Source organism: Diospyros lotus, chromosome 9, assembly GCF_014633365.1.
Source record: "Diospyros lotus cultivar Yz01 chromosome 9, ASM1463336v1, whole genome shotgun sequence".
Lineage (NCBI taxonomy): Eukaryota > Viridiplantae > Streptophyta > Magnoliopsida > Ericales > Ebenaceae > Diospyros > Diospyros lotus.
The window spans coordinates 7,560,297-7,575,970 of NC_068346.1; the positions used below are offsets into that span (position 1 = coordinate 7,560,297).

Sequence of the window (15,674 nt, forward strand, 5' to 3'; positions counted from 1 at the left end):
TTGACTAAGAGGATGGACGGTTTCTTGCAAATGTTCTCTAAGATCCCACAATTAAGCCTGTCGAAGGACTTTCCACTTAAGAAGCATGGAGAGCCTATTTTAAAAGGTAATGGATCAAGTCTTAAACAAATTGGATTTTCTATAATAGAGGTAGAAAAGGTAGAAAACATGAATGATAGGAAAATTATAGCTGAAAGGATGAACGAGAAGAAAGCATAAAATAATTTAGCCAATAATTCATTTACTCATAATATGGTGTCTATGCAAAAATTGGAGATCCCCATATTTGATGGTAAAAATTCTAAATGGTGGGTAAGAAGATGCCAGAAGTTTTTCCAATTTTACAACATAGGAGATTCTTAGAAAGTTAATTTAGCGTCAGTCTATTTGAATGATGTAACGGATGCATGGTATTAAGGTTGGGCTAGACTTAAAGAAGAATGTGTTTGGCAGGAATTTGTGAAAGAATTTTGTGAGAGGTTTGGGGATAAGAATATGATGGATATAATAGAAGAATTCAAGTTGAAATAGGTCAGAGCAATTTCAAATTATCAGTCTAAGTTTGAAGAACTTAAAGCACTTATGACCATCACTAACATTTCTCTTTTTTAGGCGTATTTTGTTTCAAGTTTTATAAGCAGCCTTAATGAGGAACTTAGACTTATCGTGAAAATGATGCAACCTATGACAGTTAAGCAGGCAACAGAAAAAGTGAAATTGCAAGAATTGATAGTGGAAACCATATTTAAGAAGCAAAAAATCCCTCACAAAGGACTTGGGTCTGAAGGAGTACAAACTTCATTGGTTTCCAAGAATTTCAACCCTAGAACCACTAAAAGGAATTTTCAACAAAAGCTGCCATAAGGTCCATCATCTTCCTACCAACTCAATATGGCTAAGGTTACTGGTGTAGAACAAATGAGGTAGCTGGGACTTTGTTACAAATGTGAAGAAAAGTATTCTCTAGGACATCAATATTCTTGGTAATTGTTACAATTGGAAGGCAGAAATGAGGAAGAAAAGGAATTGGTGAAGGAAATTGAAGTTAATGAAAATGTCTCCCTTAATGATAAGGATGGGAATATTTCACTACATGCCTTAAAGAGGTACTCCACTAATAAGATCATAAAGGTGAGACATGGCTAAAGGAAAAAAATTGTTGATATTGATAGACAATGGTAGTACCCACAACTTCATTGATGAGAATACTACCAAAGAATTGGGCTATAAGTTGAGGAATATTTCTCCTCTGTTAGTTACAGTGGCAAATGGGAGTAAGATATATAGTAAATCTAAGTGTGCTGACTTTTGTTGGAAAATGTAAGGTCAGGAATTTACCACTGACTTGTGATTATTAAGATTGGGAGGGTGTGATGTTGTTTTGAGAGTGGACTAGATGAGAACTGTCAATCCAATTGTATTTGACTTCAATAACTTGGAGGTGACCTTTGAGAAGAAAGGCAAGAAGATAACCCTCAATGGCAGCCTAGAGATGGGAACCTGGAAATTGATTTCTAGGAAAAAATTACAAAAGTTTTTCAAGACCAAGATGACTCAATTGGCCTTAATCTTCTCAATACAAGCTCTACAAGTGGAAGTCCAATCTCAGATGAGAACACGAAGCCGTGGAGTCTAAAAGATGATCATCACAATGATATTCAATCCCTAACAAAGGTACAGAACTTAGACTCATTATATTTACTTTTGGATGAATTTGAGGACTTATTTGTAGAGCCTAAAACTTTACCTCCTCAAATACCATTTGATCATTCTATAACCCTCAAACCCAATTCACCTTCGTGCTTATAAATATCTATCTAGTCCAGAAAATTGAAATTGAAAAATTAGTCAAAGAAATGCTTGCTAACTCAATAATTCAACCTAACCACAACACATTTGCATCCTCTGTTTTACTTGTAAAAAAAAAGGCACTTAGAGATTTTGTGTTGATTACCGACAACTTAATGCAAACACCATCAAAGACAAATTTTCCATACCCATTATAGAAGATCTCTTAGATGAATTAAGTGGAGCAACAATCTTTACCAAGTTAGGTTTAAGGGTAGGTTATCACTTGTTGCCCAGAAAAATACCCAACATGTGATAAATTAGATTTTTCAAAAATTAATAATTTTAGCTCTTTTAAAAACTCTTAAATTTGTAATCTTAATATATGATAATTGTAGAATGATTGATAACAATAAAATCATGATTGATAACAATAAAATCACACAACCACAAGGAACAAGAGAAATTTATAGAGGTTCGACTCTAAAATCATAATCCTCTCTCTCAAGATTTAGCTTGAGCCTCTCAATGTTTAGCTTAAGGTTCCACTAGGGAGAATCAATACTAACTTTTAATTGGAGCTAGAATCAACATATAATCCCTTGTCTAAGCAAGAATCACTAGCATACTACTAGCAAATACAATACCCTCACACAATAAGTGAGTAAAAACAACAAATTTACAACCAGAGACAATTACAAACAAATTACATGTCGACATTCGGAGTTGGTCGACCGTGATTCGTAAACCCGCAATGAGAAAAATGAGTACAAATGCAAAGAGGATGAACAAATGAAAACAAATAATAAGTCACACACAGGGAAGTTTTTATGTGGTTCGGCCAGAATGATGCCTAGTTCACAACTTTTTTTTAGTTATTCCGGCAAAATAACAATATATCATTATTGTCCATCCCCTTACAATGGTGTTTTTAACCCCTATTTATAGTGTGGGGTGTTAACAATTTTCACAAAATCCATAAATGAAAGGATAATCTCAAGAGGGACAAAGTGTCCTTATCAATTCCATAAAATCGGGAGTGAATTTCGCATTACCAGGGATCTAGTTTGCCTCAAATAAAGTAGGTGGGTCCCTACCTCCGTTTATTCAGCAGTCTTGTTGTTATGCAAACTGAACGGTTAGGCCAGCAAGCTGAACGGTTAAGCCAGCGAGCTGGAAGCATCGCTGGTAGCTCACTTGATTCCATGGTCTAAGCTCGGGTTTCGACGATATGCGACCTTGCTCTAACGAGCTCGACCCTAGGCCTGTTGGGCTTCGGGAGATTGGGCCGGCCTGTTGGGTTGAGTCCAGCCCATAACGAGTGGTCCGAGAAATACCCATAACATCACCAATGGTTGAGAATTCCACCGGCCAGCACATTCCCACTACTTTGAACCTTCTCACTCTTATTTAAATGCTCTATTAAGTTTGTTATACCTTAAGGCTCTATAGCCCTATATATATACATCTTCCAAACAAACTAGCCATTAAAGAAAGGGTTATTTAGGCTTTCTCAAATAACAAGAAACAAAACAAGGAAATATGTCTAAAAATAATTCAGTTTTAATTCAAAATAAATTTACTTTTTACATGACAAATCAAGATTTGAAATTCAAATATAAACTTTTGAGATATAAATAATTAAAATAAAGAAATATGTCTAAAAGTAATTCACCTTTAATTCAAAATAAATTTATTTTTTACATAAGAAATGGATATATTTATCAATATGTGAAAATTTAAATATAAGCTTTTAAGGCATAAATGATTAAAATAAGAAAATATGTCTAAAAGCAATTCTCTTTTAATTCAAAATAAATTTACTTTTTATATAAATAAGAAATGCATTTATCAAAATATGAAAATTCAAAGATAAACTTTAGAAACATAAATTATCAAAATAAGAAAATATGTCTAAAGACAACCCATCTTTAATTCAAAATAAATTTACTTTTTGTACCCACTTTTAATTCAAAATAAATTTATTTTTTTTTTTACATGAGTAAAAAATACATTTATATCATAAAAATATTTTTATTATCATCAAAATCTTATTTATTTACCATTGAGCTTAACATTACCAAATAAGGATGAAACTATAAGATACCCTAAAACAACATTTCAAATTCATCAAGGTTTATAAGTTCGAGGTCATGTCGTTTCGCCTAACCAATGCACCTGCCACTTTCCAAGCCCTCATGAACCACACATTCAGCCCTTATTTGAGAAGCTTCATACTTGTATTCTTTGATGATATCTTAGTATATAGTAAATCTTTTGACCAACACCTTGATCACTATAACACTACATTTGAAGTCCTCCAATTCAATCAATTGTTTGTTAAAAAGTCTAAGAGTGTGTTTGATTGCACACATTTACCATAGAAAATGTATAATTATTATACATATTTTTTATGGAAGCAATCAAACACTCTTAATTTTTTTATGAAAAAAAGTGTACGATACAAGCATTTAAAGTTTCTTTCCATGGAATTCATTTTCCAATGGGGTGGGGTGATTTTTGTTTTCTAAGCAATCATTACCTAGAATTAAATTATAGATAATGCAATCAAACACACCCTAAGTGTACATTTGCAAAGAATCATGTGGAATACTTGGGACATATTATTTTGGGAAAGAGTGTTGGTACTAACCAAAGAAGATTGCAGCTATGGTGGAATGACTTAGACTAAATTCTGTCAGATCACTACGGTGTTTCTTGGGATTGACAGGTCACTATAAGAGGTTTATTAGACATTATGGATTGGTGAGTAAACCTCTAACTAAGTTACTAAAAAAAGAAGGATTACAATGAACTCTCAAGTAGAAGCAGTCTTCCTTGAGTTGAAAAAGGTTATGACACATGCACCTATTTTGGCCTTTCCAAACTTCACAAAAACTTTCATTTTGGAAATAGATGCCAGTAACAAGGGGGTGGGGGCAATCTAGATGCAAGATGGTAGGCCTTTGGCTTTCATTAATCAAGCTTTTGGTCCAAAAAATCGAGGGCATAATGTTTATAACAAAGAATTAATAGCAGTTCTGGTGGCAATGGAAAAATGGCGACATTAGTTAGAAGGCAGCTAATTCATAATAAGAACATTCAGTGAAAACCTGAAGTCTCTATTACAATAAAAGTTACATACACAGCTACAGTGAAAAGGGATGTCCAAACTGTTGGGGCTTGATTACATTATTCAATATCGCCAAAGGAAAGAAAATAGGGCAGCTAATGTATTATCTAAGAGAATTAAGGAAGGGAATTATGTTGCCATAACTTATGTGGTACCATACTGGCTGCAAGAGGTGACTGTGAGTTATGAAGCTTCAACTCGGACACGAGATTTTAACCCAACTATCTATTAGCTCGAACAACAAGCCTAACTATACCTTGAACAATGGCTTATTACGATTTCGAGGAAGAATGGTGGTTGGAGATGATGACTCTTTCAAAATTCGAATATTGCAGTCTTTACACGATTCTCCTATAGGTGGCCATTCTGGAATTCGATTAACCTATCATAGGGTCAAGCAACTATTCTATTAGCCTTAAACTCAAAAAGATCGTGACAAAATATGTGATGGCTTGTGCCATTTGCATGAAAATGTGGTTGCACCTTATTACAACCATTGGCAATTTCGAGTCAAGCTTGGACAAGTGTCTCTATGGACTTTATAGAAGAGTTGTCTAAATCTGAACGAAATGATGTGATTCTGGTGATAGTGAACTGATTTACAAAATTTGCTCACTTCTACAGTATTTCTTATCCTTTCACTACCCAAGAAGTAGCAAGAATCTTTTCTAGATTCAGTGGTTAAGATACATGATGTTCCTCAATCTATTGTATCGGATAGAGACAAGATTTTTATCAATCTATTCTAGCATGAACTGTTCCAAAACTTAGGAACTAACTTGCATATGTCTACAACCTACCATTCAGAAACGGACGAGCAAGCTGAGAATGTAAATCAGTGTGTGGAGACTTATCTAAGATGTGTTAGTTTTTTAAAACCTAAGAGTTGGCATCGTTGGTTGGCTTTAGCTCAATGGTGATACAATGCCAGCTACCACAATATGGAAGCCCTTTTTAGGTTCAAACCTCCACATCTACCGATTACTATGGATTCTACTTCTCCCATAGCTGTCGCGGATCAATATTTAAAGGACTGCCAAGACTTACTACAACTCATTAAAAAGGAATTAACTACTACCCATAACAGAATAAAGCAGCATGTTGATAGGCGCCAGAGTGAATGGGCATTTTTTGTGGGTGATGAGGTTTATCTTTGAATCAACCATCACCACCAAAAATCCTTTTCTAATTCTCCTTTTTCTAAGCTGAGTCCAAAGTACTTTGGCTCATTTCCTATCCTTGCTAAAGTAGGACCAATTGCCTATCGATTACAACTTTCTCCTAACACCAACCTACATCCAGTTTTTCATGTTTTGTTAAAGAAATCAATTGGGTCATCAAGCTAGCATAGTCCTACTCCACCTACACTAACTTTTGAAAGGAATATCAAAGTGGAACCCTTGACAATCTTGGATAAACGAGTGCTTCATAGGAACCAAGCTCTCATTTTCAAGTTCTCGTTCGATGGTCCCATTTACACCCATATAAGAACACTTGAAATTTTCTACTAGATCTCCTAGCTTAGTTTTCCCATGTGGCTCAACTCCTTTGATTTTCTTAAGGACAAGAAAAATTTGAAAGGGAGGAAAATGTCAAAAACCATAGAGATAATTAGGAGTAATTGGGTCAGACAATAGAGATTGGGAGCAGTTATTGTATTTAATTTACAGTTATGAGTATAATTTACAATTGTGAGTTAGATGAAAGGTTGTGAGTTAGTGGAAACTGTTGTAAACAGAACCTGGATAACTTCTATATACTAAGTATGCCAAATTACGAGATCAATCAAGAAGATTGTGAAAAGAAATTTCATCTCTTTTTCTCCCTACAACTATCTGCTTCCCTCTCTAATTCTCTTGGCTTCTCCCTAAAGTTCTCTCTTTTTCTCTCTCCCTTTCTTCTTCTTCTTGTTTGTCACCAAAAATCCTAGACTAAAAACCTAGGATCCTAACATATGTCTTACTAAGAGTTGCTTGTTTTTTTATACAAAAAACAAAGGTATATACTATTGTTTAAAAAATAATATTTATTTTTTTAAAATGACCATATTTTAGAAACAAAGTTGCATTAACCAAAAGCTAACAATTACTAATTTTAACCCAGAAAAAGTAGTTTTCAAATGAGGTATATGTGTCAGTTACATGTATATAATAGAAAATCTAACTTTTTATTAGATTACTATCAAGCCCAAGGTGATAATAAAAAATAAAAAAAATAAAAAAGGTATCGCATAACCAGCTTTTAGCCCCTGCTCAAATCTGCAATTGCACCTTCTTTGCCAGCACATGAAGACAGTAAAGTTGATTTTCAGTTTAGCAAGTTATAAAATTTAAGTTATGAAACAGTCTCCGAACGAAGTAAAAATAATATAACAAACAAAAATCGACATGATCCTGATCTTTATTGAAGGGGAAGCCTTATGCATTGAGCTCCTTTGCAAAAGGTACGGTATCACAATACTAAAACAACAGCCTGCAATTGGTCTTCAGGTGATTATGGTAGTAAAAAAAAAATGAATTAAATGAGTTCTGTAGCTGCAACGTAATCGGAAGAACCATAAAGCTATTAAGCAATACCAGAGTTGGAGTTTAGGGATTTCTAACGTCCAAGATGGTATCCTTTCCTGGCATATTGGAACAAAATAATGGCATTGGGATCAGAGAGAGCACAAGCAAATTGACTGTTTCTCTGTTGTTAAAGTTGATCATGTTCCCATTCCATGATCTAATTTCTATATTTTCTCTTCGATGTTCATGAATTGACCATAAGTAATACTGGCCAAAATGAAGTCATATGTGCTAGAGAAAACGTAGTTCCTCCTTGACGGATGACTAATTTGTCTGTGGTTTTTGAAAATCACTATTGACGGTTCAGTCCTGCTGCAGAGAAAGACGAAAAATACCAATAACAGGCAACAGAATATATTCCTATCTAACAAGACTTGCATTTCATGTATTAGAGTCTTACCATATGGATGTTGCATTGGTGGCATAGAAGTAGTTGCTCAAGTGCAATTAAGTTTTAACAAGAGGGTCTTTTGACGGGCACACGCGCAATTCTTTCTCTAACTGATTCTCAATAGGCGGTGAGCAAAATCACTGTGCAGTGCATGGCCACCCTGTAACAAAAAAGTTTAATCAGTAAGCAGACCAGATGCATTTGAATCATATTCCAGACCAGATGCATTTGTTTGAAACACTATAGCTTCAGGGTTCCTCTTCCTTTTTGAGCTTTCAGGTGAAACGGGTGATTGAAATCAGAACAAATATTGATTTACTGCAGTATTGACAAGGACAAAGGCTTCATGGCTAATATTATAGCCAATCCCACAGTATTCCGAGAGGTGCAGTGAAAGCCTTCAAGGGGTAGAGATAATTGAAAATCGGCTATGCTGAAATACCAAGTGGTCTTCCATGAAATTACAATCTTACTTGTTCGTGTAGTTGAACTTAGAGAAAGAAAAGCCATTACATTATTTTGATATCAAAAAACATGGCGAAGTCCCAAAAGATGGAGTATCAAGTAGATAACCAACATGATTAAACAAATGAATCACAGCAGGTAAGCAGCCAATAAGAGCCTAAGTTACCAAAGAAAAGATAAAGACTGTTCAAAGGAAAAGAGAATTCAACAAATGGATGAGGAGATATATTGATGATTAGAATATGAACTGGACTAAAATTTCCACAAGTTGTGCAAACATCGCCAACATTATAAAAAAGATGGCAAGTAACAAGCAAAGATAGAAGGATGCCCCAAATAGACTGCCAATTGCAGCTGAACGTGGTTCTCACATGGACAGACATATAAAGTTGTGCCGGGAAAGTGTTGTGGCAGTCTTTATAGTCTGTCAAGTTTGTCAATTAATTCCTGCAATGTATAATATGAACAAAATTTGATATTCATAGACCACTTGTGTCCGTCAAATTATTGTTGAGAACTAAAAACAAAGAAGAAATATAAAAGGAAGACACATGCCTTATAAGCAACTATGTGCGCCACTGGAAGCCCTTGGCTACCACACCGTGCAAGAAGGGAAAGATCACCGATAAGATCTAAAACCTTATGTCTACAAGGTTCATCCTGGAAGCGCAGCGGCGGATTCAACCATCCTCTACTAGTACTGTATACATAATAGACTAGACATGAATTATTGACGAACCAAATAGTTAGATGAACATGTGAAATGGAATAGGCTATTTATACAAAATGGTCCTGTGTTTAGTACAAAAAAATTTCTCAACCACTTTAGTCATCGTCATCATCACCAGCCTTAATCCCACTAGGCAAGGTTGGCCACAAGGATTTTAGCTCTTCAATTATCTCTATCTATGGCCATATCTTTTATAAGACTATTATATTCCATGTTTCCAAGGAACCTCGCCCATTGTGGTGACCAAATAATTTTCCAAATTTTTCTTTCCATTCTTGAAGGAGCAAACCAGCGAAAAACATAAAAGAACAGGTAGGTTATTTTCTTTGTTTACAGGGGCTATAATTTGAACAAGTTTTGCAAACTTAAGGTTTTTAAATCTACTTATTTTGTGATCTTGTTGCAAATCCTATAAAGAAAATTCTTATTAGTAATTGTTCACAATCACGTATACCAAACATCCCAGAAATCCTTCCACACCACAAAACCACCTAAAAAGTGGTTTTGTGAACAAGTGATAAATAAGCATATTCAATCGCATTATATATTTGGGCCACAGTAATACGTGAGGATATGAACAAGTCATACCCCAAAATCATTGTAAGTAAATCACAAATGAAGCATCTTACCTACAAATGATTGCATTTTCTACTGAACCACCTTTGATGAGTCCTGCATTACGCATTTGCTCCACCTGCAATGATTTCCAAATTAGACTCCAGCACTAACAAGATGGATCAGTGAAAGACAAAGTCACATGAATACAGATAATTTTACTTTGGATGTCAAATTAAAGATGGATCAGTGAAAGACAAAGTCACATGAATACATATAATTTTACTTTGGATGTCAAATTAAAGATGGATCAGTGAAAGACAAAGTCACATGAATACAGATAATTTTACTTTGGATGTCAAATTAAAATATTAAAAACGCAAGTTCTTTTGTCAAGTGGGCGTGGAAATAACACGCTGAGGGTCTGACTGGCACCAGCCTTTTTCGTGAAATAATTGGCCTAAAAAACCAGTAGAAGAAAAGCTAGTTAAGAAAAATCAATGATGAACTGTTTTTGTAATTTTTCTTAAAAAACTACCTGTCTCTTAGTCAATATTGTTGTAAAATGATTTAAAAATAATAATAATACCCTAAAATAATGCAAATATTATATCTAGTAATTAGTTCCCTAAAAATGTAAAAGTATATCATATTTCTTTCATTTCAGTGAGAAGAAAAGGCAAAAAAATATTGTTTCCTGTACTATTTGCTTTTGGAGCCTTCCATTGTTTTTGCGGTTCAAAATGGTTTCCTTATCAAGCAACAAAGCAGTTTAAAAACTTGCTGCCAAATGGACCGCAAAAGACCATAATATTGAATGAATGCATGCTCTTTCCTTTCACTTAATTTCAAATTTGCATTCATTTTTCAAAATAACATATGATAAACCGAGTTCAGAATTAACCTCTGCGTAAATGCAAAAGGTCCTTGAAGGAGCTATTTGTTTAGCATAGAAAGAGTTGACCATTGAGGCGGAAAAGAACCACTGGCAGCCAATGGCAGGTACCTGAAACGATGATTTGAAGTTCAGCTTGTATAGCATTTTTTTTTTATACTTGGCCAAACTCACAGCTAATCCAATTTTCTTATTTTTAGGTGGTCCCAGTACATCATCAACACATGTATAAGACAGGGCAAAAATCTGGTTTAAAAGAAACCTGTTATTTACTCTGCAGTAAAACACCATTCTGCCCCACAGCTTCTTGTTAACAGTAATGAACAGACCCACAATTATAATATTGTTCTCCTAAAACCTCAACAAAGTAAAAGACAAACGACCAATACAGCCCGCCAACAACCCAAATAAAAGACACCTGATTTAGGTTCACAACCTCTTCAAAACTAGTAGTTTAACCATACAAACAGGTTCCACAACTACTATGAAGGTTCATTTTCCACAGGTCAAGAGGAATTTATGCTCATTTCATATTGTTGCAATTTTTACTTTTTGCCTTTAAGAAGTATTTTATCATTTTATATAAACATCATATCAAGCCTTAATCCCACTAGGTGGAGTTGGCTAGATGGATTCTAGCCCACCTAAGTATCAGAATTCCAATCTGTTCACATAATATAGCATTCATAGGTTTCCAGGCATCACTTCTAAAATTGAAAATGATGACAGACCAATATGCCATTTGAATTCCAAACAGAAACAAATGCAAGTAGAACTTCCAACTAAATTCTTCAGCCCTCTACTCCAATGAACAACTTATGAAAGTCTTTGCCTACCTACCTGGGACCAACTAGATATATCCTTTTTCCCCCTTCCACATTATCAAAACCATCATTTTTACAATTACCTCAACCTATCAATGTTAGTTTTCCTAATCCTCTCTGATAACTTTAATATGCATAGCATTTACTTTCCTTAATGGGATATTTCTTGGTCCTCATTCTACTCTTAGGCAGTTTCTTTTGCTAGAGTTGTATTTAATATATTCATTTTTAATTCAACTTACCTTAATCACCCTTCTAAAGCTACCCTTTAACTTCCAACTTGATGTTTACCACTTCTCAGATGATCCACTAGGTAGGTGCTAACGTTAGATCGTTAAAGTTTGGGATTGCCCAGTCAAACTGCCAAATAACTGCCCACGCATGAAACAAGCAGAAAACAAGGTGAAGTAGTGCAGTTATATAATCTGCATAGGACTCATTGAGTTCCGTTATCTCTTCATGTAAGAGATAGATAATTAGAGGAGATTTATCTCAGCGACCGTATTTGACACAAAAGCTATCACGGGATAATAAAGATAAGCAACAAATAGGAAATTACTTTTTCCAATCTTTGACAACGCAGGAAACATTTTTAGCTACGCATTACAAAGTGTACCTGGTGGAAGTTGATTCCATAACTGATATGAACCTCGGGAGAAGGAAAAGCAGCTACAAAAGACTCATTCTTCTGAACGTAAACAGGCTCATTAAGAAATGGTGCCATTTTCTCACGACAGTTACCAACTCTATCTCTGGCCACTTGTAACCCAACTTGTTCTATGGCTTCCACCCATTCCCTTGCTGATCCGTCAAAGATGGGTACCTAAAGAACAGAATTCTTATACAATATTAAGAAATGATATCTGGAACTGCAGAAGAACATAATTCTTATACAGAAAAAGATGACAATTCTGTTGCCCCCGCCCCCCTCAATCTTTTGTGGTTCTGCCCCTGACATAAACTACATAAACAATGCGAACTCTGTATATCTTCTTCACAAAGGAGTGAATCAAGCTTAATGAATTAAATTAAATATGCCACTTCCTATTATCTAAAATTAACAGATTAAATGAAATCTCAACCAGTCCTCTCTACTCCCACTCGTTTTATATACAATAATTAAAAAAACTAAAATATAAAAAACAATATGATCTTAACAACCCTACTTTCGAGTTTAAAAAGATGTTCAAAATGTGTTTAATATTAAGTTATATGGTTTATTAGCAAAAAATGAAAAATAAAAAAGATTATGTTATGTGATAAATGATTAGAATATACTATATTTTAAATGGTTAGTTCCAACTATTTAAATATTATTCCACCAAAATTTAAATTTATGCACAGCAGAGGCAAATGCTAGTGTATGCATAACGCGTGCGATTGCATATGCATGCCTACACATAGAGAAAATCACATTCAGTGTTTCAATTCAAGCAACCTTCATCTACCTCGGCAGACAGATCATCAGAATCGAAGCTGCAGATCTCGATTCGGCAATTGTCAACGCCGGTGGCCTCCAGAGACGAAAGCAGGTGCTCAACAGTCCGGATGCTGTGCCCTTCCTTGCTCAGCGTGGTACAGAGAGGGCTCTCCACGGAAAAATCGATCGAGGCGGGAATCAACTCCGAGCGGAAGCTGAAATACCTACCTTCGCCGGCGAACTCTGGCGATATCCTCACCGTCGCAGCCTTGCCGGAGTGCAGGCCCTTCCCGGTCCTCTCTATGCACTTCGCAATCGTTTGCTGAAGTTTGCCGCTCTGCAATAATGCAATTCAAAAATCAACACTGTACATGTACACAGATGCACAGAGAGAGAGAGAGAGAGAGAGTACTGATTTCCAGGAGATTAAGGCGGTGGATTTGAAGGCGCCGAAGAGAGTCATGCCTCCGAAGAAAAACAAACACACAAAAAGGAGAAGAAACTGTTCGAAATGGACGCTGCTTTACCTGATTAACGTTAACGGCAATTACAGCAGGGTCAGTGGAACTGTGGAAGGGTCAAATAGTCTTTGACCGGGGAGAGGAAAGGAAATTTTTCGATTACCTTCTTATCGGGTAGGGAAATTCTATTTGCAACCATAAATTTTGTTCTCTATAACTCACTTTTAATATTCTTAAAATACCCTGAGATGAAAACTTATATTTGCCCTTTATTTAAATATTTAACGCTCAACCACCCATCATTACTCTTCAAGCGCGTGCACTCACTTTCTCGACCACCATCGCCACAATCACTTTCTCACGCACAACTAAATATCGCGCAACCATTATTATTCAACACCGAGCAGCAGCCACTATTATTGAACATCAAACATTGCTCAGCCAAGTTCTCATCGCCATAGCCATTATTATCAGCGATGGATGATTATTATCTGTAAATGTTTACGCAGAGTTTGACAAAGAAGATAATGAGTATTCATGTTTTGGTGAGAAAAAACACAATTTATAACATCTATCACTAGTTTAATCACATAATTTATATATACATACATGACAAATGAATTAAAAAATAAAAAATACACTGCTTTGGAGGCGAGGGGATGTCCCGAATCCTGAAATTCGGGCGATTTGGGATTCCCCGAACCCCAAGGTTCGGGAAACCCTTAACCGCCCGAACCCCAACATTCGAGAAAAATCAATTCTCCCAAACTCATGAGTTCGGGAAAAACTATTTTTCCCGAAATCATAAATTCGAGAGAATTGCATTCTCCCGAATCTATGGATTCGAGAGAATGCAATTCTCCCTAATTCAATTATATAATTTATTATATAATATTATACTATTATAAATATATAGAATGCAATTGTATCCATTCTCCCGAACCCATGGGTTCGGGAGAATGGATACTATTATATATATATATATATATATATATTATATTATTATATATTATATGTATATTATATTATTATATATATTATAATTATATACATACATATATATATATAATAATTTTGTGTATAAATTACTTCGAATCATTGTCTTCCAAATCTTTAGATTAATATTATATATTTTTTTTAAATTGATGTTGCTTTAATCTTAATTTTGTTTTTGAGTTAATTTTAATTTTTGATACCAATAAATCAACCTAATCTGATCCAAATTTCACTGTGCAAAATTCAGTAAGTTCGATTTCAATTTTGTATATCATTTACTTTCATATTTTATATCATTGGTATCATTATTTTCATATTTTTAAAGAAACTCCTTAGCCCCGAAGGGTGAGATTCGGGGAACCCCTAACCCCCCGAACAACGAGATTCGGGGGGTAGGGGTTCCCCGAATCTTGCCCTTCGGGAAAGCCCTCACCTCCCGAACAGCGAGATTCTAGGGGTAAGGGGTTTCCCGAACCTTACTGTTTGGGAAACCCCTAACTCCCAGAACAACGAGATTCATGGGATATGGGGTTCCCCGAATCTCGCCTTTCGGGGAAGCCCTCACCCCCCGAATAGCGAGATTCGAGGGGTGAGGGGTTCCCCGAACCTTATGGTTCAAGGAATCCTTAACCCCCCGAAGGAAGGGCATTACCTAGTTCTGAGATTTCGGGGAACTTCAATGAAAAATGTGGGTGAGGCAAGCGAAGTGGGCGACGACGAAAGGTCGGCCGTGGTCTGTGAGAGTGGTCTAAAGAAGAAGAAGAAGAAGAAGAACATGGTTTGATGCGCGAAGAAGGAGAACGGGAAGAAGACCAGGGTTTGATGTGAAGAAGAATAATTTGGATGCGCGTGGGGTGTGTTTTTTGAGGGATGAATGTTTAGAGGGTATATTTGGTATATAAATGGTTGGACAAAGTAATAAATATGGTTACGAATAGTAAAATTTAATATTTTATGTGTAATGGTTACGAAAAGCAAAATTTATGGTTGTAAGTAGAATCTCCCTATCGGGTAACAGGTTGCTTGGCTTACCCTTTTTAATGGAAGTTTTTAAGTTAGTTAATGGTTAGTATAAAAGTTGTGTAGTGTTTAAATTAATAGTGTGTTTGAATAAATATATTTTTAAGCTGTTAGTTAATAGTTATGTGTTTGATTTGTAAAAGTTGATAAGTTGTCAAAACTTGACAAAAAGACTAAAATAGACATGATACTAAATAATACAAATAAAAATTATAAAAATATTATTTTTAATAAAAAAAATAGATAAATTATACATAATTATTAAAAAATATATCAAAATAATATGCATACATCTTGTATTTTTTTCTACCATTAATATATATACAATATATATACCTGTAATTTTTATATTTTTTACAGGTTGGGGACGCCACTGGAGGAGGTGACGATCGAAACTGAAGGCAGCGCCTGATGAGGTGATGGCGATGG

General features: G+C 35.2%; 1 protein-coding gene across 10 annotated transcripts; it reads right to left on the bottom strand.

The window, feature by feature from the left end:
• Positions 1 to 7,143: 7,143 nt before the first annotated feature.
• LOC127810695 (probable UDP-3-O-acyl-N-acetylglucosamine deacetylase 1, mitochondrial) lies at positions 7,144 to 13,324 on the bottom strand. 10 transcript variants are annotated; one of them, XM_052350303.1, is made up of 8 exons: positions 13,181 to 13,324; positions 12,797 to 13,105; positions 11,965 to 12,171; positions 10,534 to 10,635; positions 9,704 to 9,768; positions 8,900 to 9,044; positions 8,716 to 8,791; positions 7,147 to 8,039 (listed from the first exon to the last, which is right to left on the bottom strand). In XM_052350303.1, exons 1-7 carry the CDS (start codon positions 13,229 to 13,231, stop codon positions 8,762 to 8,764), a joined length of 909 nt encoding a protein of 302 aa, XP_052206263.1. In that variant the 5' UTR covers positions 13,232 to 13,324; the 3' UTR covers positions 7,147 to 8,039; positions 8,716 to 8,761. The 10 variants fall into 10 exon arrangements, 4 of the variants coding, with proteins under 4 accessions (XP_052206262.1, XP_052206263.1, XP_052206264.1 ...); XR_008025521.1 differs by lacking the exon at positions 8,716 to 8,791 and having other exon boundaries at positions 7,148 to 7,544; positions 7,889 to 8,039; XR_008025520.1 differs by lacking the exon at positions 8,716 to 8,791 and having other exon boundaries at positions 7,149 to 7,797; positions 7,889 to 8,039.
• Between the last annotated feature and the right edge of the window lie 2,350 nt (positions 13,325 to 15,674).

What these genes read in the sequence shown, in the direction of transcription:
- LOC127810695 (XM_052350301.1), bottom strand. Translation starts at nt 13,231, where the DNA reads ATGACTCTCTTCGGCGCCTTCAAATCCACCGCCTTAATCTCCTGGAAA. An exon ending in ATGGAATCAACTTCCACCAG is followed by an intron (nt 10,636 to 11,964) that starts GTACACTTTGTA and finishes TCATCGTTTCAG; the next exon opens with GTACCTGCCATTGGCTGCCA. An exon ending in CGCACATAGTTGCTTATAAG is followed by an intron (nt 8,040 to 8,899) that starts GCATGTGTCTTC and finishes TTTTTGTTACAG; the next exon opens with GGTGGCCATGCACTGCACAG.